At 36.9% G+C, this 27,159-nt stretch overlaps 1 protein-coding gene across 6 annotated transcripts in view; it reads left to right on the top strand.

The window, feature by feature from the left end:
• Positions 1 to 27,159, top strand: part of CACNA2D1 (calcium voltage-gated channel auxiliary subunit alpha2delta 1) — a 699,121-nt gene that overhangs the window by 614,512 nt on the left and 57,450 nt on the right. For 4 of the 6 annotated variants that reach the window (XM_063448181.1, XM_063448182.1, XM_063448178.1 and 1 more), the window contains 7 exons: positions 683 to 754; positions 984 to 1,045; positions 6,683 to 6,759; positions 10,541 to 10,561; positions 13,456 to 13,516; positions 14,290 to 14,387; positions 26,948 to 27,032. In XM_063448181.1, the coding sequence (XP_063304251.1) occupies positions 683 to 754; positions 984 to 1,045; positions 6,683 to 6,759; positions 10,541 to 10,561; positions 13,456 to 13,516; positions 14,290 to 14,387; positions 26,948 to 27,032 (476 nt within the window). The remainder of the gene's footprint in view (positions 1 to 682; positions 755 to 983; positions 1,046 to 6,682; positions 6,760 to 10,540; positions 10,562 to 13,455; positions 13,517 to 14,289; positions 14,388 to 26,947; positions 27,033 to 27,159) is intronic. The other 2 variants (XM_063448183.1, XM_063448179.1) reach the window with 1 other exon arrangement.

Here is a 27,159-nt window from a genome sequence, read left to right as displayed (position 1 = left end):
CAAATGGTATGCCATCATGGGGGTAATTCTCATTCCTGGGCTACCATACGGTCTCAAAGGCAACGTAACCAATCTGACGAATTTCAATGTGAAAAAAAAATGAAAAATGTAACATGCTATATTTGACCCTGTAACTTCCCAAAACACCATAAAACCTGTACACAGGGGGTACTGTTTTACACTCGAGACATCGCTGAATACAAATATGGGTCTTTTATTGCAGTAAAAGCAAACAGTATTATCACAAAATGTAACATAGAACTAAACATTTTTTTAAATTCTTATTTTCTCCCATTTTTCTTATATTTTATTCAAATTAAATTAAGTTTCATACCTAAATATTTGATGTTAAATGAAAGCCCTGTTTCCCCTGAATAAAATAATATATAATAAGTGTGGGTGCACATAATATGAAAGAGGTGAATTACGCCTGAACAGACATATAGCGCAAATTCAAGTTTTTTTTAACGTTTTGTTTTGATCACAATGTGTACATTTGGCTCAGTCCCTAAGGGGTTAACAAGGAAGAGGTAAATTATGGTTGAACAGACATATAGCTCAAATTGTAGGTTTTGTTTTGATCAGAACTTGCAATTTGCCTCTGTCATTAAGTGGCTAAAGGTATGATTTTGCAAAAGTTATAAACGTATGCTTTAGAATGTTGCATTTCTTGATTTTGTAGATACGTAACAAGATGATCGATGGAGAAATTGGGGAACTTCAGTTCAAAACACTAGTCAAATCTCAAGATGAGGTAATACATTTCTTAATTAAAAAATATTATTTTTATTATTTACTGTACTAAAACTATCCATTGTTTTAATAAATATATTCATCTTCAGCTAACTGATTTTAAAGGAAACAACACATAACTAGTGCAGAAACAAAAGTTATCAAAATAAATATGGTTACCCAAAAAATATTACATTTATATTATAATTCTTAAAAAATGTAATTGATGATGTCAAAATCTTATTTTTCAGAGATATATTGACAAAGGAAATAGAACGTACAGATGGGGTCCAGTGAATGGAACAGATTACAGGTAGTTAGAGCTTTATTTTTTTATATTAAATTTCACATATTCTAATAATATCAAGCTACACTTGCTTCAGGACATTTACAAAGTTATTCATTGATGTGAAAATTCAAGCTGAATGATATATTTATAGACAAAACAACTGAGCTAGGAGAATGTGTCCAGTTCAGAAATTTTTGCTTTGATTTTGAAATTCACTTTGAATTTACTTTGAATTCTCACATTAGTAAATAACTCTGACAATATTCTAAGAACCTTGTTTACAGTGAGTACTAATCAGTGACTCTATAGATGTCTCGAATGGACCAGACATGTTCTACCAAGGAAATTACTTGTGGTTTATGTATTCATGAGTCACAACTATTTAAGATTCCAATTGAGTCAAGCAATTGTCACATTGTGACATTTCCTTTATTCAGTTTGAATTCATGTAGGTCAATACACAAAATATGTTATCTACTTAAAATGACCATTCATTTTTGAGGTTTTGGTTATATCAATTGTAACAGTTTAAGTGCTACATCAATAGTTTGTGACTTTAACGAAGCAAAGAGCAGAGGATGGTTGAATTGTACTTGTAATTATATGGTTATGGATGATGTAATAGTTGGCTGCATTCGAAGAAGAATCTAGGGATAAAATTAATGTAACCCAATACAACACACAGGCAGTGAAGCCAAACATCTTAATGTGCATTTATTATCAAATGTATGCTGAATATTTCCAGATATATATATTTCAATTCCTTATAACTGTGATGGAATGGGAAAATAAACAAGGAAGTCATGATAGTGTGAGAAAGAATTCGAAAGAAATAAGGCATGTGAAAAGCTAGTACAGAGGCATCAACATACACAGTTTGAGTTGTGATATTCAGTTAAAAATAAAATGTATAGGTGAATTCTCAAACCTATTTATAACAGACTGCATTCAGAAATGTTAGTTATCGATCATTAACTTTTTTTTATTAATTTTGCTATGAAAAATAATTATCTAATGTACTAGTCGATTTCCCTCAGTAGAAAGCAACCTCCAAATTATTCTTCTGGGTAGAGATTAGTTTATGAACCAATATTCCCAAATGTTATATAGACAAATGTGCCAAACTATGTATATCCACAAAAATGTATCCACAATTTAATAGACTGTGGCCACAATAGAATGCATATGGTCAAGAACAATGTGTAGTTTTGCATTTAAATTAAGGAGTCTAATATGACAAGAAAACATTTTTTTTGAAAAACTTAATTTTGAAGCCATAAAAACATACCTTAAGTAATGAAAATGTTTGGATGGTTTATTAAGGGCAATACGATTTTTTTCTGCTTCTAGTACAACTTTTCATTCTTAGGTTTTGTTAACTTAAATGGCTCCACCTGTGCGCAGAGGGGAAGAAACTTAATGTACCTAGAAACATATGAGATGTTTGACTCAGAACAGATGTAGCCTGACATTTCTCAATAGCTTCTGAATCAAGCTCTAATTTGCAAACTTCCAGAGTTTTTTCTCCAGGTCAGACCTTTGTCTTCTAGTTAATTGCATATGTGTGTTTGAGCCATAATTTAATGACTTCATTTAGAGTGTTCCAGTAAAAAAGTACTCTCACGCTTATATTTTACAGCATTTGACAGTACACAATATGTTCATATCTTATTTATGCTGTAAATATTTAAATAAGATTATACATTTACTGTTTCAGCAAGCAATGATCAGATTTCAGCATCAGTTATTTAACTAGGGGATAAAAATATTTCAGTATTGGTGACACATTTAATAAGCAGATAGCAATGTTTATTTACTCAATTACAGATGCCCTCTATGTTTCAAATCCACCCTGTTATTTTACAGATGTATTCATTATGTTCTATAAAGATATACTGCGAAAAATGTTTATTTAGAGGGCAGTGGAAGACAGATTTTTTATTTTTTTTATTTCTTCGTTGGCCACAATCACAGAGACACAATTCTAGCAATATAAGTAAGCTAAAATTAAATTGGTATTGGTTCACCTAGAGTAACCACAGTTGATAATAAGGTAACATTTCCCATTCTTGTCACATTTCATTTTTCTTTTTCAAACTCCAATAAGGGTTGAATATATCAGTAATTTCATGGCTGTTTTCACTGATAATTGTAGAGAAAACTGGGCACAAGTGAATCCGCCCTTAATCAGATTTATTAAGCAATAAAACATTTTTGGCACTATAGATCCTTTATTATGGGTAGACGAGCAGAAGCATTTTTATTGTCCAATAAATCTGCTTAACAATAGATTCACTTGTGCTCTGTCTTTTCTACTATTGTTTTTTCACGTGGAGCAATGCCTCTCCAGACTGGGTGACACTTGGAGTACCCCACATATTTGCATGTGGCTGCTCAAATGTGTAATACAATATTTTATTCCTGATCACATCTTTCCCCGGTTTAGCTTTGCTCTACCTAGACCTGTTCAGGTTTACGTCATTGTAGTTTTATGAATTAAAAAGGTGAACTAATAGCTAGGGTTTGGAGTTCTGTTTAGAAATGTTATATTGTGTTTTTTTTTTTATTTACTAAATATATAATTTGTATCAGGCTCATCATTCTTATTTTTTTTTGTTTAATATTGGATGTTTTTCCAGTTTTTACAAGCAGTGCATATTTAATTTTGTCTGTGAATAACCCATTTTTTAAAGTTGCTTGCTTAAGTTTTAGACATATTTTTTGTACAGCATTCTTAATGGAGAGAGTATTTGGATCTATGACATAAATGTTTTGTTTTTTTAGCAAAGTGAGAATTCAAAGTGAATTCAAAAATAATTTTAAATTTAAGACCAGAACAGCTCAACTGGAAGCATAGCTAATTTGGAGATTTTTTGCTGTTCAGATATTTTGACCTTACATTTAAAATTCACATTGAATTCTCACTTTAGTAAATAAAGTCCATATATTTTTTTTTTTTTAAATTCTTTATTTTAGTAGTGCATAACAAGGTAACATACTTGCGCGAGGTACTCCGACGGCAATCCTCTTGCATTTTCAAAGAATACATAACAGTGGGGTTATCAATAATACATGCACAATTTTTATATTTATAAATGAACAACTGCTCCGTAGGGACCTTCATTTAAATTACATTGAGTATGCTTGGCATGGTTAGGTCATCAGGCTTGGAAAACATTTTTAAGAGTGACAATAGTGAGATTGGGGTAGGCTTGCTAGGCTGCATACAAGTACAATTAACTATGATAGCAAGGTCGTTTAGTTGTTGCAGGAAGGATTTCTTTAAGTTAGGTCAGTGCCCTATGGCCCTGAGTTAAACTCCCCTTTCCCTGTACTACCTGTTGCTTCAAGTAGATTTGTGGGTCTATGCCCCCATTGATTTTCCTTGTGCTGCTGGTAGCAGGAACTGGCTCAGTTGCATTTAAAGAGAATCGTGTTGCCTACAGGGGGTTTACCGCTTGGGACAGCTTATACAATCTTAAATAATGCAGGCAGGGATGCGTTATCTATGGGTCGTCACAAGATGAATCATATCATGTACAATCTTATGTGTATCAAATTAAACCAGGCGAGCATATGGCCACGCTGAAATGTGGATCAACGTGGCAGATATTAACATTGTATGACCAGAGCTGTCTGATTGATTACACGTTAAACTTTTTAGCAACCCATTTCTAGTCTGACTAGGCATAGTGTGTGTGATTACATGTTGCGCTAAACTTAATCTTGACAGTTACCTATTCTAACTTGTAACAGATTATACACAAATGCATTGGGACTTAGCCTTGCAGGAGACCATAATCACAGGATACATAAGGGTATTACCACCCAGAGAAAGTCCACCGGCTGCAGAATATGCGTGCTTATTAGCGGGCTTAGCCTTGTGCCCAGAGTCCTGTGGTCATCCATTTCTCGTCGCCAGCAGGTCACACTATGGCCAGTTGTTAGAGTCTTGCGGCGGGGGTTCGATGCAGTGGATCTCTGGGCATGATGGCAGTTGTTGAGGTGGGTCTTCAAGCCGGGGTATGGCTGCTTTCTGGCTCTTTGTTTCGGCTGCAGTGTTTGTGTCGCCGTTCTGTGCCGGTCGAAGGGCAGTTCGATTCTCCGTCGTCTTCCCGGGCTGTTGCAGGGTTGGAGGTCCTTGCTGTAGGTCGTGCGGTAAGCGGCGGCATGTATGACTCGAGGTAGGCTTCCGTTTAGGCCTCCGCTGCTGCTCACTTGTTTCGTGGCGTGTGCAGTTTTGAGATTGCCTGTTGGGCAGCGGTGAGGTAGAGCCACCAGCTCCTCTGATCCCATGCGCCCCTGCTTAGCAGTCTCGCCGAGTGTTTTGAACTCCGCCGAAAGGTAGGCCCCTCTGAGGACTCCGGCGCACGCGGCAGCCGCCATCTTAGGTGATGCAGTCGGGCTCTCGAGTTTGGTTGCGGCACCTTTGAGCTCCAGTGGTCAGATCTCCGGGTGGGGACTGGGATCACCCCCCCCGGTCCATGGGGGGGGGAAACAGGGCTGGGGCCGCCCAGGTTCATGTCCCAGACTAGGCGCTGTATCGCAGGATAGTGGGGCGGCGGCCGTCCGCCCCACTCACCGCCGGAGAAGGCCCCAAATGCGACCACGAAGTTTTCTCCGCCAGGGGACTGCAGCTTGATAAGCCAGCCTCACCCTGGTTTCAGCCGGCCTTCTGCTTTGGGCAGTGTCGCTGTCGGTCGGTTTTGCTGGTGGAAGAAATCGCTTTTTAATCGTTTTTGGAGTTCTGTAGCAGGAGCTCCTTTTGCCTGCGACCGTCCAGCCAGGCGGCCCGGCCCCGCCCCCAAGTCCATATATTTTTAAGTCTATAAAACTAAATAAATGTACAGACAGAAAATGTAATTATTGCAGGTTCCTTTATTCTATACACACTACATTATCAGTGTTTTTTACTCAAGTTTAATTCAAACACAAGGCCAGAGTAGCCAAACTGAAGGCATTGCTGACTTAACGTTTCTAGTTAATCTATTTTGACCGTAAATTCATTTTGAAATCAGTTTACATTTTCACTGTAGTAAATAACCCTGTTAGTGTGGTATGCACATATATAATTAAATGTGGAAATTTAACATGAGGATAACAGAAGATTTGGAAATAATACCATTCTCTTATTAGAACAGCACATCTGAGTGTATTATCTATCAATACTTTTGTTTTAATGTTTTAATGTGACAACAGTAAAAGTGCCCTGGCAGCTTCTTATTCTTTAAAAAAAATTTAATGTGAACTACTTACACAAAGAGAAACTAACATAATCTGATTTTTTTTTTACATGCTTGAATATTTTTTATTTTGTTTATAACCACGTGTGTATGTTGATAACTTTTTGGACACAACAGGGATCTTTTCTTCATATCCATATATTGTTTGATTGCCCTGGTTTTATGTTGAATACACAGCTGTTCTACTTCAGTTATCACACCACATCCTTTTGCAAATTTGACAAGGGCTTGAGCGAAGGTGCAATATGGTGGTGTTTTTTTCTTTTTATTAAAAAATATGGCTGATATTTGCAAGATACTACCTGCATTATTGTGTCCTTGTGTACCAATTGTACCACTTTATTGTAATATTTGTCATTATGTTGTAGATTCCTTGGAATTGAGTTCATATATTGATCTTTTAATATTTTTGTTACAGTCTTGCCTTGGTCTTACCATCCTACAGCTTCTACTACATTAAAGCCAACTTAGAAGAGACAATAACACAAGCAAAATGTAAGTTATAGGATTCGTTTCAATTCTTGCTCAAGATGTGGGACATTATTTTTGATATTTTTGAAACTTACACTTTATATATGTATAACAACTGCAATTTTATGTGGATTTTTCCTAATGTTTCAACAGCAATGATTCTAAACCAGCAGTACTCAACCTTGGTCACATTAAGTACTATTGAATTCTTTTTAGCAGACAATACACTGATTTTTATTTATTTTTTCATCTTTCCATAAGTCTGGGAACATTTTAAATGATTCTGCCTTAAATCTTCAAAATGTTCATTGTGATAGCATGTCTGTATCCCAGAGAATACACACAAAGAATCTGCTAATTTATTTAACCACATGATCTAAAACCATTCTTATGTGACCTCTCATTGTACTAATGGAGAAGGTTATTGTTATTTAGTGAGTCCCCTGTGATTACAGATTGCTTCTATAATCACAAATAGTAATACGAAAAACAGTTGCGAGCACTGTATAGCATCATAGCAGTGTAGACTACCTCTACATTCTATCAGACTTAGATTCGTTACATTCACTCAGTCCATACATTCTTACTGAAACTTAGCGAGTCCCCAACTATTTCTCCTTTCTAAAAAATGAAATACACTATATAGTTTTACAAGCTAATTTTCCTACATAAAACATAAAATATTATGTGACTCACAGGTTGATAATTGCTGATCTGTTTCATAAAAAAAAAAAAAAAAGTATAAAAATGCAAAGGTTTAACTTATATTCTATACACATAGGATATAAACAGAAAAGGCATGCCAAACAAGACAAGCATTGCCAAAACCTCCTGCATTTCTAGAATCACTGCTATTCTCTCACTGATTGCTGATGTTTTAAAGGTCTGTGCGCAAGCTATAGTTTACAGAATCCAAACATTAGCAAAGGGATCACATTTCAGTTGAAAATTACTCCTTATTTCCAGATATTTCTTTTCTCTTGTATGTAATTTGATCGTTTTCTATGTTTAAGTATTTTAGTCTCCAGATGCTGGGATGTTTACACTGACAGTTGTGCAGGTGCAGGTTGTAGCAAAATGTTTATTTGTAGGACAAACACAAATGAGCATTTCTGGGAGACTGATGAGGCTTAGTTACATTTAAACTTCAAAGAACTTTAATTTCCTTCCCAATTGCATTGAAAAAAAAAAAAGTACATAATCACAGTATCACAAGTCCTCACAGACACAATCCAAAGCCTTCTCGGGAGAGTGGCAGCTGTTACAGCCAAGCAAATAAGATGGACTCTATATTAAAGCCCAAGGTTTTGGAATGGGATTGTCTACAAACTTTTATAAGTGTCCACATATTTTAGGCCAAATAGTTAATTTACTAAATAATTAGTTGTAGTAAATTGACAACCAAACTGCAAAATATAGGCCTTTTGTTTGTTTAATTGTTATGGAACTTTCCTGCAGTAATGCAGTAATAGTGGCTTGAAGAGTTTGCACCTCAGCAGTGGTGAACTGTCCCAAAATGGCTTCTTGTTGATATGGCAGGAAAAAGTGTTGAGATTGTATGTTACACTTGGAAAGATGTTGGTCACATTTCCTATCTTCTATATAACTAATATGTATTCATGATTACCAAGTCTGAAATAACACTGAGTTAACTATTAATTAACTATTTGCTATCACAAAATATTAATTTTAATTTACACTAATATTAGCACTTTAGCAAAAAAACAAAAACATCCAGACTGCATTTTTGGAGGGACTTTGTAGGCTTTTCTCCTCTACATACTGCAATGATACTAATTCAAAATTATTTTTATTCTTCAAAAGAGTGCAAAACAAACATGCTGTATTTAGATTGCTCTTAGTACAGAACATACTAGAAATAAACTCAAGTGTGTTTACATAAATTTATAAAAGTAAGTAAAAATGTATAAGTAAAAATGTATGCTAAACATATACCAGTTAAAGCAAACATGTTTCTCAAAAAAATCTGCATTGCTATTTTACCCTAAGCATGAGATATGACGCGTAAATAGAGTTAGCATGTTCTGGCTTGTTGGTTAGATGTAAGCTCTTTTATGTTAATCATGCTAAAAGAGCACTTTTAAAATACTGAAGCGCTTAAAATAGCTTGCATACCTGACATGACAGAAATAATGTAAGCAGTCATGTAAATAAAAAAGGTTTAAAATTAACTATTTCACATAAAAGGCAGTGTTCATTGTTGAGAGACTGCAGGGACTGTCTATTTTTACACACAAAAAACACACTACATTAAAGAAACACACCACTGCCCAAATGGACAAAAAAAGAAAATAAATTGCTGTTTAGAAGATATACTCCCAATGAATACATGCATGAATCTTTCATGCATGTATTCATTGGGGATATCTCTTAAAAGAGTTTGGAAAGGATGCAGATCTTATGAACTGCAGCCTTAGCAAGCCCTCACGATTTTTCTCCCCAGAAAAGACTTTTAGTCTCTTCACACAGAAATAACCAATCAGAGGCTTCACAAAACAAGTCTCTAAATTGATTCCCACATTCATGCACGCCCACATCTGGTCTGAAGTCTGGAGGAGCTGGTCTGAGGTATGTGTGGGATGAGGCAGGCATGCTCAAGTAGAGGCAGGAAAGTTCCCTGGCTGTTTGATTGACAGCCAAGGGGTGTTCCCTAGACAATTCTTTAAAGTGCACATTTCTCAAATAAATCTGCACTTTTATAAACTGGGGTTATAAAACAATAAAGCACTTCAGCAAACTCAAGTGCTTTTGAGGTTTGAAGTAATAACTTTAACTGTAGTTCTGGTGCGTAGAGCATCCATTTAATACTGTAAAGAGACAACTAAGTTTAAAAGGTTTGTTGCTATACATGGATCTTTTTTTAACTTTGTTCATGCCACCAAAGGTTTGTCAAAATAAAAAATACACCATACTCTCTACTAAAACTAATCACACATTTATTGAAAAACTAGATGGTAAAAAGCATGTTATCACTGCAACAGTGATTACAAAGAAACACATTAAATTAATATTACCCTTGTTTCCTTAGAATGCCTGGCAGCTACATTTAAAGCTCCAGATGGTCTCCTTTCATTTCCTCCAAGGATTCATAAGGTCCATGCAGTGGCCAAGCTTGCATATATATTATACTAGACTGTCGTGAGTAAGGTTAGTTTTACCCTACTGATGACTATGGGTGGCTAAGGTCCAAGTAAGGTTTTATGCTGTATTCCAACTCCACCCCTCATTTTCTGGTTATATTGTATTATGGTCCATGACTATATGCAATGCTACCAGTAGCAAGTAATCACATAGACTGCATACATAGCCACTTTAAAAATAAGTCTACTCAAATGCTAACCCTTGTATATATTATTGCTGCCATAAGAAAATAGGACCTTAATAATCGTACAACCGACGCTCATTTAAGTCTTTATTGTGCCGCAGTGAAAATTGTGATGTAATATGCTGGGTTTAGTAGGCTATGCATGTTTTGTTATGTTTTAGACATAAGAGAGAGTGATACACCAACATTTGCTATTCTATAATATACCATGTGCCACAGACCCTTAAATTATCTCTGCACACGGAGGAGGGTAATAAACAAACTATTTCTTATGTGCCAGTTGTGATTAGTGTTTGTCTATTCTTCTCCAACTAAATCTGTTCATAAATATATACCTTTGATTTCTTCACAATATCTTTATTCAAGCATACCATTGAATAAAATATTGTTTGTGACCCCTATTTGCTTTACCCTGTTTTTTCTGTTTCCCTGCTTTCTCTATCTGGTGGATTTTCACAGCCAAAAGGGGCAAAATGAAGGGCAAGTATTTTGTTGTTGCTTATGTTCCTTCTATAGACTGAAATCTGTATTTCAATTCTTACTTGGTGTTCTGTCTTACACCATCAGTGTCTCTCTTCTTTATTTTTGTATCATTGGTCAGTTGTTTGGTTCCATTGGCAAAGCTGAACCCAAATTAAATTGTATTACCGTATCTTATTTTGCAATATATCTGATACAAATCCAGTATGTTATATCGTCAATCTAACATTTTTGTATGGTTCAGTTTTCAATGTTTACCATGTTATTTTAGTGATGTTTTTAGAGAATATTTTTTCATATTTAGATGTTGTTTGACTTATTATTTCATCATCCTGATAAATCTGCACTTTTTTTTTTTGCTTCCCAGCTATAACTTTTATGTTATCTTTAATTTAAAAAAATGGTTTACAATAAATTGTTATGGCTTCAAAAAATATCTAGATTTATTTTATTTATTTATTTATTTTTACCTAGGAATGTTCTTTTAGTTCTTGCATGTTTTTAATAATAATACATTTTATTATAGAAAGCATGGAATATATTCCCCTGCATGAGAGTAGCATAATGTATATAATTATGTATAACATTTTATACAGGAACAATTTCTTTTTTATGTATCTATGTATTGCATTTCCACCTGTTCCATAAAGGGATCATTGGTGGTGTTTACAGAAATCCAATATATTAATAAAAGATAATTTTAGAAAGTGATAGTCATCAATAATCGCTCATGTAAATTGACTTACTAAATGTATGTGTCAACAGTTTACATATTTATCCAATTTCCACAGGTTGAGTGGATGGATAGCTTTGTTTAAAATAGCATTATGACTAGTTTTTAGTTGGGGGCTCTATTGGTTTTAAAATGTTAAAAATGTGTAAGATTTTTAGATAAAACCAATTTAGAACATTTCTATGTGAAAGTACATAATGGAAATAGAGATCATTGTTCAAGCATTTGTAACGGATCACCTGGCACCCCGAATTGGTACCTCCGTTAATGGATGCTCCTAGTGCTTCCTGAGGACTCCAAGCACTCTGGCAGACACCACAATCACCGAATCCGAGAAACCTTTAAATTCTCCCAAGCATATGAATGCTGTAGACCATTGAATAGGAACCATACGAATAGGCTTGTACTCCTAGCAGTCAACTGGAACAGCATGCAATAAATCCTTCCCCCAATAATGAGACGACACATCACTTTGAGGGTAAAACAGGAACTCTGGACTGGCTCATCCAGCCTGGCTTTTATTACAATACTACACAAACAGTCCCCACCCAGGGGGAGGCATAAAATACCCAATCACATCCATGGTTCAGCCCACACATCTCCTCCCCTTAGATAATACTTAACCCAATTATACAGTACACACTTTTCCCCAATTCCTGGATGTACCCCAAAAACAGGGGGTACCCCTTTAAATAGCCCTTATTCAGGGGGACAACATACTCAAAATTCAAGTCATTCGGATGAATGGTTCGGCAGATATGGGTTTCCAAAGATTTGACCGACCGCATGGGTAAAGTATCCGAAAACAGTTCCATGCATTTTGGCCCTGCGGTCGGTCACAAACAAGGGAATGAAACAGACGGATTACTGGTGTTATAGAGACTAAGGGGGATTCGCATGAATCCCCTAGTTCGGGAGTTTCTTTCTACCAAAGTAGTTTCCCCACGAAATCCTGGAAGTCTGGAGGTCTCAGCGGTGTTTGCCTAGTCGAGTGTCCGATTTTAGTTCCAGACGCTCGACGGCAAAACACCGCTGTTCGGTAGTTTAAGATGGCCGCCGCCACGTGTTCGGCTCCCGAATGGCGGCCACCCAGAGGACACAGACCACACTGCACTGATTGCCAATTACCTGTTTGCAACATTGTTGCAAACGGTAATTGGAGGCACACTCATTCCTGGGTGGTCTGGTTGTTCGGTAGTTTCACTCAATATACTGAATGGAGTGATTCTACCGAACAATCAGGTAAATGCTGCATACAAATCACCCAGGATAAACTTAACACATATATAAATACACATATAATATTACAGGCAGTACACTCGAATATGCTTCACAGTCTTAAAGGGACAGTAGTCCCAAAAGTCCCAATGTGTCCATAGATGCTGTTAAAAGGGCCAGTAGCAGCAATATACAGTATAACAAGCCCAAATATAAATCTTTAAATGTACCAGTTTTCCAGGGGCCATAGTCAGCGGTTAAGAGGCAGGCAGCCAGGCCCCTCCAATGTCCAGTGGCGAGGTGGGTTCCGCCACAGCATTGTTATCTTTTAAATTATTTTTTACTTTTTGCAATTTTACTAAACCAATAAAATATGTATTACTGTCTTTATGTGGAAAATTGCTGATCTCAAAAGGTCCAACATCCTGGTCGAGTACGGTACTCACAATTGTATTAGAAATTGTGAGACTCTTGTATCTGTTTTTAATCCATGTAGATGCAATAGTCCAAGTGTTGACACAATTTATTAAGGCACCCAGCCAAGTGTTTATGTACTTATACCAGTGGTTTCCAAACAAATCTTCAAGGTACCCCTACCAGCCCAGGATTTAGGGATTACCCAGTTGTGTCTAAGGTGTTTTTAGAAAAGATAAAACACCTTAGACACAGCTGGGTAATCCCTAATTCCTGGACTAGAAGGGTGCCTTGAGGACTGGTTTGGGAACCTCTGACCTATACAACTTATTTTTCCTTTTTTTCATTTTGTAGTTAATGAATGGCAGCACAGTTATAGTTGTTAGAAATATTTTGCTGATTAACAAACAAAATAAGAAAATCTGAGTGATTTTCCATTGATACCCTGTTGAATTTGGGTATAGTTTGCTGACAGTGTTAGAGTTGGTTACTTTTACTGACTTCGTGTATTCACTTACTTTATTTTCAGATTCCGAAACTCTGAAGCCTGAACATTTTGATGATGTTGGATACACTTTCTTAGCACCAAGGTTGATCACTTTCCTACTACCATGTGAAAGTCTTACAGCTATGTTACATTTGGAGGTCTTAACAACATATTGGAGGATTTATGCAAGCAATTTACAGTTTGGAAATAAAAAAATTAAAAATAAAACTGGATGAAGTTCAGGTTCTCTATGGAAAACAAACGTGTTCACTCTATGATCTATATCAAATCATAGCATATCTTTGGCAATTGAATAGCAATATATCTATATATAATAGCACTATCCCATTCATATATATATCCATATATATGAATGGGATATATATATATATATATATATATATATATATATATATATAGATATATATATATATATATATATATATATATATATATGAATGGGATAGTGCTATTCACTCACCAGTTAAGTAAGTTGAGTTTATCACGTGTAATACAATCTAGCCCTATGTTGTTTCACTATTATTAGTTATTTGAAAAGTGATGCTGCATTATAACCTTTAGTCTAAAAACACTGTCATGAGATCTTCAGTATCAAAACACTCTGAGACCGTACTTCCTTTGTTTTACCCATTTTCCATCAAAAATATATGAATGGAAAATACAAGATGGAAAATGTATTATGAAAACTAATTTAAATCTTTATTTTACACATTTTGTATCAAAATTATCATGGACACTTGTTTAATTCTATTATAACTAAAGTTGTCTTAAACACACACCTGTTTTTGTACTACTTTCCAAACTGTTTTATATTGTAATGCTACTGGTTTATGTAACATGTTTTTATTTCTATAGGGAGTATTGCAGTGACCTCAAGATATCCACCAATAACACAGAATTCCTTTTGAACTTTAATCAGTACATAGATCGCAAAACCCCAAGTAGTCCAGAATGTAAGTGGTATGTACTGTGTGTAGAAACTCCAACATATTTGGAGGTTGTAGTATTGTCCATAACGAAATTGTCTTTTATATCTAACAATATTTTCTTGTTTTTGTATAGTTGGATAAAATTGGACATTTTGTCATGCAGAGTTATTCACTAGAATGACTATTGTCAGGAATTCAAAGTGAATCCAGTTGCCAATTAAAGGCCAAATTAGCAAAACTGGAAAAAAAAAGCAATTTTCCCAGCTTGGCTATTTTGGCTATACATTTGAAATTTAGCTTGAATCCTCTTTGAATTACAGACAATTCTCTCTTCAGTGAATAGTTTTTATTTATTTTAATTTAATTTCCACTCCAATGCCCCTTTTCCTCTTTCTGATATATTTTTTACATCCCTCCACATTTATCTCCCCAGTCCCTAACTTTCTCTTTCCTGTCTTCACCTACAACAGTGAAATTAAGTTTTTGCATTGATAGGTTAAGATTGCCCAGGGCACTTGGTAGGATGAGAGATTGGGGCCCTGGGTTTTGTTCCTGTGAGTGGTGTGTGCTTGTGGTGACATGTGTTGCATGTTTTTAGGTAAGACTTAGTGTTGTGTGTCTAAGAGTGTGTGTAGTGGCTCAGTGTTGTGTATATGGTGGAGGCTGGGAGCTGTATGTGGGGGTAGGCTGTGTGTCTCTGTGTGTGCTGGTTGAGGGTTGCATGTGGTGGCATTTTTTGTGTGGAGGAGACTGTGTTGTGTAAATGTGTAAGGGGAGGAGTCTGAATATGGATGGGTGTTGTGTGTGCGGTGTCTGAGTGTGTTGGGGAAGTTTTTCATTTGCCCCACTACTGGTTATCTTTTTTTCAGGATGGGATTTTATCCCTGGTGGAACAAAAGGGAGCTATTAAAGTGATCTGCACCCAATAGAGTTGCACAACACAATTCTCCCTTTATTTAGTGAGGAGGCAGAGGGATGAGCAGGGGGATCTTTTGATCTTCCTGGCAACTTATGCAGGGCCCACACACAGTCAGAGCTGGAATCCTAGGCGCAGAAAGGATGGAGGGTATGGTCTTTACACCAAAACTGCTTCATGAAGCTAAGGTTGTTTTGGTGCTCATTGTTTCTCTTTAAATGAACTCAATCAAAGTGAATTTCAAATCCAAGGTAAAGTTAGCTGACTTGATACCACTGTCTGTCAGCTGTATTTCCAGTTTATCTATGGATTGAAATTGAAATTCACTTTTAATTCAGTTTTAATTTTTGCTTTGGTGAATAACACTGGCTATGCTAGACAGAGGAGTTATGGACTTACTTTCATTAAGTATCAATACATTGTTTAATGCAAAATTATCTGTATTAAAAAGTAAGTAACTTTTACACAAGTAACCTAAATATCTTAGAATTATAATTTTCAGCTATTGTAAAAAGTAATATTGTGATTAAATTAGACTGCAGACGACAAAGACTTTTGGTAGCAGCCCTTGTCTAATATTGTGACTCTATTTCATGCTGCCAAGATAAACGTAATAAAACCCTAATATTTAAAATATGCTATAAACAATTGTGATTACCATTACTTTTTCCTCTTTGATGGTGTGATTCAGCTGCAGACTCAGAACACTTAAGTAGGCTTGTTTAATTATTGTAACTCTTGCTCTGAAGAGTCATGATCATATAATTAAGCTGTTTTTTATCTCTGCCAAAAATGTACTTAGCTATTCAGTTAGAGAACTAAATGAATATGACATTCTCAGATATATAAAACACATATTTTAGATCTGATATAATAATTATATATATATAAAAAACTCAATGATATATATTATATATAAAATACTCAATGACCTTGAAAGGATGGTTTTGATATATTTTCCTAGAGATAGTTGAATAAATTACTTCAGATTAATCAACTGTATTTTCTCTTACAAATGTTAAATAAAGGTTAAATATGATTGTACCTCATCTTAATTGTGCAATTAATAGTGAATTACCTTTCAATGACAATCTTAAAACCTACAATATGATCTTAATCAACAATGTATAGCCAGAAATAGCTTCCACATTATCATATGGCAATTGCAGATTATTTGTCTCCTAGTTTATATTAATATTTATATATTTCATATGATGAATAAGGCACTAATCTACACATTTTATTTAAAAACTTTGGGGGAGGGAAGGGAAACAAAAATTTGGATAATGCTTCCTTAAGTAGCTATCCTCCAAATTTTACAAGCTCAGTGGGAAGTCTGACAAAAACTCAGATAAACTCAATTGCTTGTCTTTCGGTAAATCTCCACTCAATTTTCAAAATAGTGTTTGCTCACTTGTGCAATTACAGAATGAACCTATTCCATTCCATATCAGACTGATCCAACCCATAAGGGCAGTCCAGACACGAAATGTCAGCAAATTCTCTGCACAAGAGATTCAACAACACTGGATGATCGTTTCGGCCTTCTTTGGGCCTCATCAGCGAAGTGTAGTTGATACCCATCTAGATACACCATTTCAATTATCTGAATAAAATCTGAATTTTAACCCAGTGTAATATGATAACAAATGATTACAGCATAAACTCATGTAATGGGACCAATAGAGCTAAATAATAAGGTGATCTGTATTATAGGCTATTTACAAACATAGAATAGCTGATGAAATACCCTTCCATATTTAATCCCTTCATTAAAAGGAAACTATATTACCAGGAAAACAAAGTTGTTTTCCTGGCACTATAGCTCCCTATAGTGCCCATCTCCCATCTCCCTGCAGTGCAGAAGGGGTTAAAACCCCCTTCTGTCACTTACCTGTGTCCAGTGCCGATGTCACTCGGTGCTGGCTCAGGTCTGCCTCCGTTTCCCCGTGAGGATATAGAGTGTCAGTTAGGCGACCAAAAGTCCCTTAAAGACCCAGAAGTCCCTCTAGTGGCTGTCTGGCAGACAGCCACTAGGTGTGGAGTTACCCAACAAAGCTAAGTATTGATAGATATATAAAAAACTGCAATTATTAGTTTTGCAGGATTTAGGGACCTGGGAATATGCACCCAGTCCACTTCAAAGAGCTGAAGTGATTTGGGTGCCTATTGTGTCCGTTTAATGGTAGAATGAGAGTAAATAAATGAAGTGTGCATTCCTTTCCACTCATTCTCATGTCTCCAAGTATAAGGATATGAGGACAAAATAATGCAATCATTGATTTGTCTAGTGGAATCCATATATGTAGCCGAGCCACATACATAATTGTCTCCTTTCCTATTATCCATGGCATGCTGTTTTGTTGTTATAATGCAATTTTCAACCAACCATCTATCTTTCAAGATTTATATATATATTTTGCTCAGCCAGTTTTAAATCATTAATTGCTTCTTGATGTCAGGTATACCGAATACATCAATGGTTTAATAAAGGGGTTCTCAAAATGTAGATCCCAAGATGGTTTTAAACAACAGCTTTTATGATGCTTTGTGGTTCAAAAGGCATCTGGGAATCTAGCTTTTGGTGCCTAAGCTGCTGGTCTTGTCATTCATGGTAACATCAGGCTATTGCCGGGTGCTTCATAAATGTGGCATTCCAGAAACACCCTTCATAAACAGCTCCAGGCATCAAGCAGTAGTTCCATGTCTACGTAACAGAATGTTCAATATTATGGGGCAGATTTATGGCTCTCCTAAATGCCTCATGCATTAAGCAGCCTAGCGATACCCCACATTAAAAAAAATAGTGGAAACAAATTGATATGATAGGAATGACAGAGGGCATGAGATAGATGAGATAGATAGCTGATACCCTTAAATCGATATCAGATGTGGACATGCTATAGATGACAATGGTTATTAGTGTCAGAAGTGACAGCAGAAATGCATTGTGGCATTTGCAAATAGAACAATATGGTAAATTTAGTTATGTAAAAAAATATAACAAGGAGATACATAATGGGATACGTTATATGATGAATGTGGCTTCAGTAGATTTTTGCTTGGAATTAAGTCCACACCACCCCTTAGTATCCAATATACAACCACCTACATACAATAACCGAGATGACCATCAAAAAAAGTAACAATAAAAAAACAACTAAAATTCTACTCTGTGTATTCATGGATGAGATAAGAAGTTCATGACAAATTTTCTCTCAATCTGGTAAAGGCATGTCACACACCCTGGTGTGCCCTAAGAGTAAGAAGAAATAATTGGCTGGGAAATATATGTATATTATTCATAAATTATAATATAAGATGGCTACATTTTGGGGTGCATGTGACCCGTGATCTGCCGGTTGGTCAGCACTCTCATTACATGAGTGATTTTCTTTGGTGTACATGCCCATACATGCAGATGTAGATTTTCCTTGGAGCTGTTTATATTTTAGCTGACTAAAAATTGGGAAATTAATTTAAAAAAGATGGAGTTATAGGACACTCTAAATACCATAACATTGTATTACTTTTGAATATGAAATGGTGGATGGAGCTGCCATTTCTCTCTCCCCATACTTTCTGTTTCATGTAACTGTTGGTAATTACAAAAAAAGTAGGTTCTAAACGTACTTTCTCTAATTTTATTGAAAATTGCAGTAAATATTTGAATTGCAAATAAAGTACTCATATTAATATATGGATAATTACCAAAGTAAATCATCACTACTCATGAATTCTAGGTGATTGCACACAAGGCCAGGGCTGTGCACGTACAGCCCTCTATCTGTTCTTGCAATATAATATCTACAACTCTCTGCCAGGATTCAGTGCCCCTGCTCTAGGTCATACATCTGTTCTATGTTCACATAAAACTTTTTATTAATCAGCAGAAATGCAGCTTATATGTGTTTGCCTCACTAAGCATAGAAAAGGGCAAAAGGTCTCTTCCTTACTTTTAAAAATGTTGGCCAATAGGAAATAACGGTATTTGTTCTTAGACTGGTAAGAACTAGTGCATGACATTTTTGTTGCATAATCAGCCATTTCTTATATATCCCAAGACGGGAAATCATTTGAATGTTCAGAGAGAACTTTATCTATTGTAGAAGAAAAAAACAATGACCGTAACAGTGAGACGTCATATAATGTACTTATCTGAACAAATGCTTCCTTCTTTAAAAGAGAACTCAGCTTATCTGTTTAATGAGTACAAACATGTGATATTATCCTGCTGTGTTATCAGTCTTCACTATTTTGATAACAATTCTCATTTTAGTAAATGTCTGTTAATTTCTTCTACACTATATTAAGTTATTTTCAAACTGCTACGTAACCTAAAAAGACCCAGGAAATTTTATTTATTTCCAGAGCTTGTATATTTAAGAGCTGTTGAGTAGTTCTTACATTTTTGGAACAGGTCAAATAAAAACAAAAATGTGTGGTTGGTATTACAACTGCTATGAAATCTTATATAATACATCTTTAACACATAGGCGAGGCCTGCCCGGAAAATGTCCAGCCATTGTTAATGTAACGAGAACTGCTTGTGTGACATCGATGTAGCCTAGCAGCCAAGGAGAATGGACTGGAATGCACATGCGTGAACAATGACGATTTCACTGTGCTAGTCAGTGGGGGCACTAGACGCAATTGCGTAAGCATGTGTACGATGTGCCCGTTGCATTCAAAATGACTGATCGAGTAGAGCACGAAATCTGCATAAAATTTTGTGTTAAGCTTCAACATTTCTTCGCGGAAACTGTTCAGATGATTCAGAAGGCTTTGGGGGTGAATGCAATTATTACAGTACAAATAAATGTGTGGCACAAACGCTTCAAAGATGGTTGAGAATCTGTTTAAAGATTTGGTGCCCTGCGACTTCTAACTTTTCCCAAAACTAAAATCACCTATGAAAGAGAAGAGATTTCAGACCTTCGATGAAATTCAGGTAAGTACGATGAGGCAGCAGATGGTAATTCCAACAAAGGATTTTGCAGAGTGTCTTGAACAATGGAACAGACACTGGGAGAACTACGTGAGGTCCCAATATGCCTGCTTTGAAGGGGACTGAGGCATCATTGTCCAATGTACAATGTTTCTTGTATCATGTATCTTCTTCAATACATGTCTCTATTTTTCATATTACATGGCTGGGTACTTTCCAGACAGAGCTTGTATACTAATGCATGTTTCAAAACAGTCAGAGAGCATGCATAACATTAGTTGATAACAGTATTGCTTTGATTTATCAATATGCATTTCACACCAAATAAACAATAAAAAAATATCATATATATGAAATCACATATATATGAAACTACAGCCTTTTTGTACTTTTTGTACTTTTAGAAGAACAGAATATATAGGCAGATTTCAAGAAGTATGACTTTTTCAATAGCGAAATGATCTGTATTATTACTTTGTTACCATCCCATGGTGTATTCTGGATTTGTGCTGCCCTAGCAATGACTAAATTCGGGCACCTACCTAATCTAAATCTGCCCAACCACTTCATATCAAAGCCACTTTTTTGACTGACAGACGCATGCGTTTATTGACACGGCATACACTCACTGACAGATACACAGTCATTAGCATACACACTGGTTAAACAACCCACACTTTCACTGACATATACACACTGACACACCCACTCACTGATACACACTCTCAGATACACATACACTGACATACACTCACTGACAGGCACACACTCTCAGTTACACATACACTGACATACACTCACTGACAGGCACACACTCTCAGTTACACATACACTGACATACACTCACTTGCTTGGGCTGTTGGCTCCTGCTGGCTGGGCTGGCAGGCTCCTTCTGGCTGGGCTGGCAGGATCCTTGCTGGGCTCCTTGCTGGGGCTGCTGGCTGGGCTGGCAGGCTCCTTGCTTGAGCTGCTGGCTGGGCAGACGGGCAGGCACTCAGTGTAGGCGGCGAGGGAACTGAGCTCTTCCTGTTCTACCCCTTTGCGCATCTGGCTCCCGGCGTCATAGAAGGGTGCGCGAGGGAGCAGGAAGAGGTCAGAGGACTTTTTTGCCGCCCCCTAAAAGTGCCGCCCTGGGCAAATGCCTTGTTTGCCTCGCGGCAAATACAGCCCTGTTACCATCATAGCCTTTATGAGCAATCGCCTAATTATTGTTTAATGTAATACTCCACTATTGCTGTACACAGGATCAGGAATTCCTAGAAACCTGCAAAACTGTACCATATATACAAAGACCAAACAAGATTTCAGCTGTTCCTAAATAAATGCAAATTCAATAGTAATGCACTATTGTCACAATGTAGATTATTATTTAGATAACTGTTGCACTCACAAGGCTTGTGTGGATAATGAGCCTATAAACCTTACCGGATTTCACCAGGGGGCTGCCAATACACTTACTTCTTGTTAGGTTTTCACAGGTATGTTCAGTAGTGATGTCCCGAACAGTTCGCTGGCGAATAGTTCCTGGCGAACATAGCATGTTCGCGTTCGCCACGGACGGCGAACATATGCAATGTTCGGTTCGCCCCCTATTCATCATCATTGAGTAAACTTTGACCCTGTACCTCACAGTCAGCAGACACATTCCAGCCAATTAGCAGCAATTTAGACAGAAGTGTGTTATATTTGAGCATGCTAGGCTGAACGTGCGTATATCATGGCTAGTTGCACTGAGGGTATGAGTATATAGCAGTACATTGTTGTGAAAGATGGCTGTCATGTTTAGGGTGTAGCTTGCACGTTATCAACTGTGTATTTATATCAGCAGTTCCACCACTAGTTATAAATCAAGTGTGAGTCGCCCCATGAGATGAGACTAGTGAATAACATAATACATGAACGGTTAAGGTAAAGGCATGTAAGGAACTACGACAATAAACTCTTTAGGAGGTGAAATAATGACATGTTTAAACGCTTGCTACTTTACGATTAGTTAATGTGCAGAGAGCGGTTCATGTGATCAAAGGCATGGTGTGGAGGATCAGCTATAGTGGGACATGCTTGGCAGGCTGCTGTTTACTGCTTGTGCTCATCCGATCCCTTCTGGGCGCCAGGTGCAGACCCTGGGAGTCCCTGATACCTGGAACAACAAAGGCAAGTCTCTGGCTGAGTGCCGGGTTCGCGGTTTGAGATGGTGGAAGCTTGTTTTTTCGGGTGGTCGGATCTGTCCGGTTGGTGCTTCACGTCCGGTGCGGGATTGTGGTGGCTTAAGGTGGAGGCGAGTGCTTGACGTGGGGCAGGCTCTGCATTTCTGTTTGTGCCTCCGGTCCCGTCTTTGACGTCTTTTGCGTTGGTGGATTTTAATGGGGACTGCTTCGCTTAGCTGTGGTGGAGCTTGTTGGGGCTGTAGTGGAGCTTGTTGGGGCTTCCTGCTTGTTATTTGCTTCCAAAATTGATTAAAGAGTCTGTCCAGCTTAGACTCAATATCCTGCCATGCTTTGCTGGTACCAGGAGGACACGCGGCTGCTGCCATATTGGGAGAGTCGCAGATGAGTATGTCAGCCTGGGCGGCTGTGCGTCCATTAGCTCCAGACAGCCTCTCAGGAGTGGACCGGGATAACCCCCACCGGTCCGAGGGGGGGTAACGGAGCTCCTGCCGGGAAGTAGCTGCTCCTGGGCATCCCAGGATCGGGAGATCGGCTGCCTCTCCCGCCCGGTGAGCACCAGGCCACACTTGCCACGTGGAGGTAAGTAAGACTCTGTCGAGTTGCTGACCGCTATTAAGCATGTCGTGTCGGTCAGGTAGGAGCAACATTGCTGGGTCATCCCCTTCTGGGGTGAAATTCGCTTGTTGATAGCTGCTTAAAGTGAGATATTGTGGGAGCTCACACGAAGTGCATCTTTCCTCCATGACAGCTAGGCCCCGCCCCCCCGGAAGCTGCAGTCTTAGTGAGAGGAGGGACAGTGAAACTGCAGCTGATTTAATAGGGAAATTAATAGCTAGGCTAGTGTATTCAGTGTCCACTACAGTCCTGAGGGACTCATCTGATCTCTGCTGTAAGGACAGCACCCCAAAAAGCCCTTTTTAGGGCTAGAACATCAGTCTGCTTTTTATTTTTCTGAGTAATCTAATTGCAGTTGCCTGCCTGCCAGCGTGTGTGTCAGGCTCACAGCGTATACTGTGCCCACTTGCCCAGTGCCACCACTCATATGTAGTGTCACAATAGCTTGCATTTAAAAAAAAAAAAAACTAACTTTTTTGACTGTAATATAATAACAGTCAGTTTCCTTCACACGTGTGCGTTTCAGGGCCTGCCAGGGCACAGTGTCACACCAGTGCAACTCATATCTGGTGTAACAGTAGTGTACATAAAAAAAAAACTAGAAATTTGACTGTGAAATAATAGCAGTCAGTTTCCTTCACACGTGTGCGTTTCAGGGCCTGATAGGGCACAGTGTCCCACCAGTGCAACTCATAACTGGTGTAACAGTAGTGTACATTTTAAAAAAAAATACAGGGGGCTTGTTGTCACCTTTCGGGGACCCTAGGTGTTGTACGTGGCTGGGTGGAGGAAGAGACCTTCAATGACATCAGTGAGGACAAGGAACGGGACATTGCTAGCTTGGTATCCAACCTTGTGCAAATGGGGAGTTTGCGGTTGTACAAATGGACAGTTTGCGGTTGTTTGCGGTGCGTTAAATGGGGAGTTTGGTCTGTCACTGTGAAGCGGGCGTAACCCTTACACTACCTGATGCATACAACATCATACCTGATGTTTTAAAGCACGTTATTCCAAACAGTTTAGGAATGTTAGGTAATTTATGCCCTTTATGGATTAAAACCAGACTCTGCATCAACTATGTAATTTTCCATGGGAGTTTTGCCATGGATCCCCCTCCGGCATGCCACAGTCCAGGTGTTAGTCCCCTTGAAACAACTTTTCCATCACTATTGTGGCCAGAAAGAGTCCCTGTTGAAGTCTATGGCGGTTCGCCCGTTCGCGAACATTTGCGGAAGTTCGCGTTCGCTATTCGCGAACGGAAAATTTTATGTTTGCGACATCACTAATGTTCAGGAATGCACAGTGCAGATATAAAAAATTTTTTTCCAAATAGTTATATATATGATCAGGCTGCAGGCAGAATTTGGTCACAATGCAGGAGCACAGGTAAGTTTTGTCTTTATTATGTTTTCATTTGGAGACGGACCATCACAGCAAAGGCAACTCTAACCATAGGCAGTATTTTATGAAAACACCGGATTATGTTGGAGTAACCCTTTAACCCCTTAAGGACCGCTGACGGTTCAGGACCGTCAGCGGTAAAACGTGCGTTTGGACCGCTGACGGTCCTGAACCGTCATAACGGTTTTGGGCTACTTACCTGATCGCCGTCGGTCCCACGGCGGCGATCAGCTCTCCTCCCGGTCCAAGGGGGTTGCCTGTCTGCCCGGGCAGCCCCCCCTCGGCAGATCAGGACCCCACGGCCATGTGATCACTCGATCACATGACCGCAATAGGGGTCTGTGTATCTGCCTGCAGGGGGACTGTCTGTGCTGACAGGCAGTCTCCCTGCAAGTGAAAAATCACAAATAAAGTTTTAAAATAAAGTAATAAGTGTGAAAAAAATAATAATATGTGTATATATATATGCTATATATACATGTATTATATCTATATATACCTATATATAATATATGTATATATATCATATATATATAATGTCACACTAAGTGTATTTTTATATTTATATATACGTATATAATTATAAAAATACACTTATATTTAAATTACACACGAATATATACAATATATATAATAACTATATATATGGTATATATATATATTATTATAAAATACAAATAATATGTTAATAAAAATAAATAACAAAAAATAAAAATAATTTTTAATAATTAAAAAAAAAATTATATATATATATTCAGTTTTATTCTAACAGTATTTTGATATTGATATATATATATTTATATCAAAATACACTTAGAATGTAATGATATATATATCTATGTATAAATAAATAAATAAAAATAATACGAAATATACATATGTCCACATACATAATTACATAAATAATTTCATAAATATACACGTAGACGTCAAATATATAAATATGTATATATATTAAAATTCTACGTGCATATTTATGTAATATTTTTACCTAATTAAGTAATTTTAATGATTGCAATTTGAGGGACCTGCCTGCCAACCCAGGCCAAAAGTCCAGATAATTTAATTTGCTAGCACTGTGTTTAACCCTGTAACTTTCTATGACACCCTAAATCCTGTACATGGGGGTACTGTTTTACTCGGGAGACTTCGCTGAACACAAATATTAGTGTTTCAAAACAGTAAAACATATCACAGCGATGATATTGTCAGTGAAAGTGAAGTTTTTTGCATTTTTCACACACAAACAGCTCTTTCACTGAGGATATTATTGCTGTGATATATTTTACTGTTCTGATACACTAATATTTGTGTTCAGCGAAGTCTCCTGAGTATAACAGTACCCCACATGTAGAGGTTTTATAGTGTTTGTGAAAGTTACAGGGTCAAATATAAGGCTTGATTTTACTTTTTTTTTTTTATTGAAATTTGTCAGATTGGTTAGGTTGCCTTTGAGAGCGTATGGTAGCCAAGGAATGAGAATTAGCCCCATGATGGCATACCATTTGCAAAAGAAGACAACCCAAGGTATTGCAAATGGGGTATGTTCAGCTTTTTTTAGTAGCCACTTAGTCACAAACACCGGCCAAAGTTAGCGTTTTTTGCATTTTTAACACACAAACAAATATAAATGCTAACTTTGGCCAGTGTTTGTGACTAGGTGGCTACTAAAAAAGACTGGCCATACCCCATTTTGAATACCCTGGGTTGTCTACTTTAAAAAATATGTACATGTTAGGTGTGTTTCGGGGATTTATGACAGATAACGGTGTAACAATGTCACTATTGATACATTTAAAATATATATATATTGAAACAGCAATTTCCTACTTGTATTTATAGGCCTATAACTTGCAAAAAAAAGCAATAAAGCATGTAAACACTGGGTGTTTTTAAACTCGGGACAAAATTTTGAATCTATTTAGCAGTTTTTTTCATTAGCTTTTGTAGATAAGTAAAAGATTTTTCAAGTAAAAGTCCAAAAACATGTTTTTTTTTTATTTTTCACCATATTTTATTATTTTTTTTAAATACAATATATGACATAATATAAATACTGGTATGTAAAGAAAGCCCTTCTTGTCGTGAAAAAAACAATATATAACTTGTATGGGAACCGTAAATGAGAGAGCGGAAAATTACAGCTAAACACAAACACCACAAAAGTGTTAAAACTGCTCTGGTCCTTAACGTACAAACATCGCAAAAACAGGCCGGTCCTGAAGGGGTTAAATTATGAACCCATAATTCAATGATGCATGAACAATGCAGCCTGAGAATAAAGCTTATTAAAAATAAAATGTCTATTACGAGCAGTTACTGAAAATATCTTATCTATTTGTTTTTCATCAACACTGTCTGCTTTCATATGAAGAACTTTGTGTTTGAGCTTTCATTTAATTCTATATTTTTATATTTCTATATTCTATATTTTTCTGAATGATTGTAGAACTAGCAGCATGTCTTCGATCTCCTCTCTCACACAATTTATATTATAGTATTGCTTACTTCATATGTATATGGATTTTTGTTTCAGGTATCAAAGACATGATTAACAGAGTGTTGCTGGATGCAGGGTTTACAAATGAACTTGTGCATCTTCACTGGAGTGGTCCATTACCGTAAGTAACTAACAGCAGGAAAAAAAATTACATCAACTGTTTTATTTTGTTATAGAAATAATAACAAAATGCCATTAACTTCTGTAGTAGCAGTGCCTATATATATATTTTAATGGTACATGTTTGA

The sequence above is a fragment of the Pelobates fuscus genome, chromosome 3 (genome assembly GCF_036172605.1).
Source record: "Pelobates fuscus isolate aPelFus1 chromosome 3, aPelFus1.pri, whole genome shotgun sequence".
Taxonomy (NCBI): domain Eukaryota; kingdom Metazoa; phylum Chordata; class Amphibia; order Anura; family Pelobatidae; genus Pelobates; species Pelobates fuscus.
Note: the sequence above shows the minus strand (reverse complement) of the source record. Positions and strands in the feature narration are given on the sequence as shown.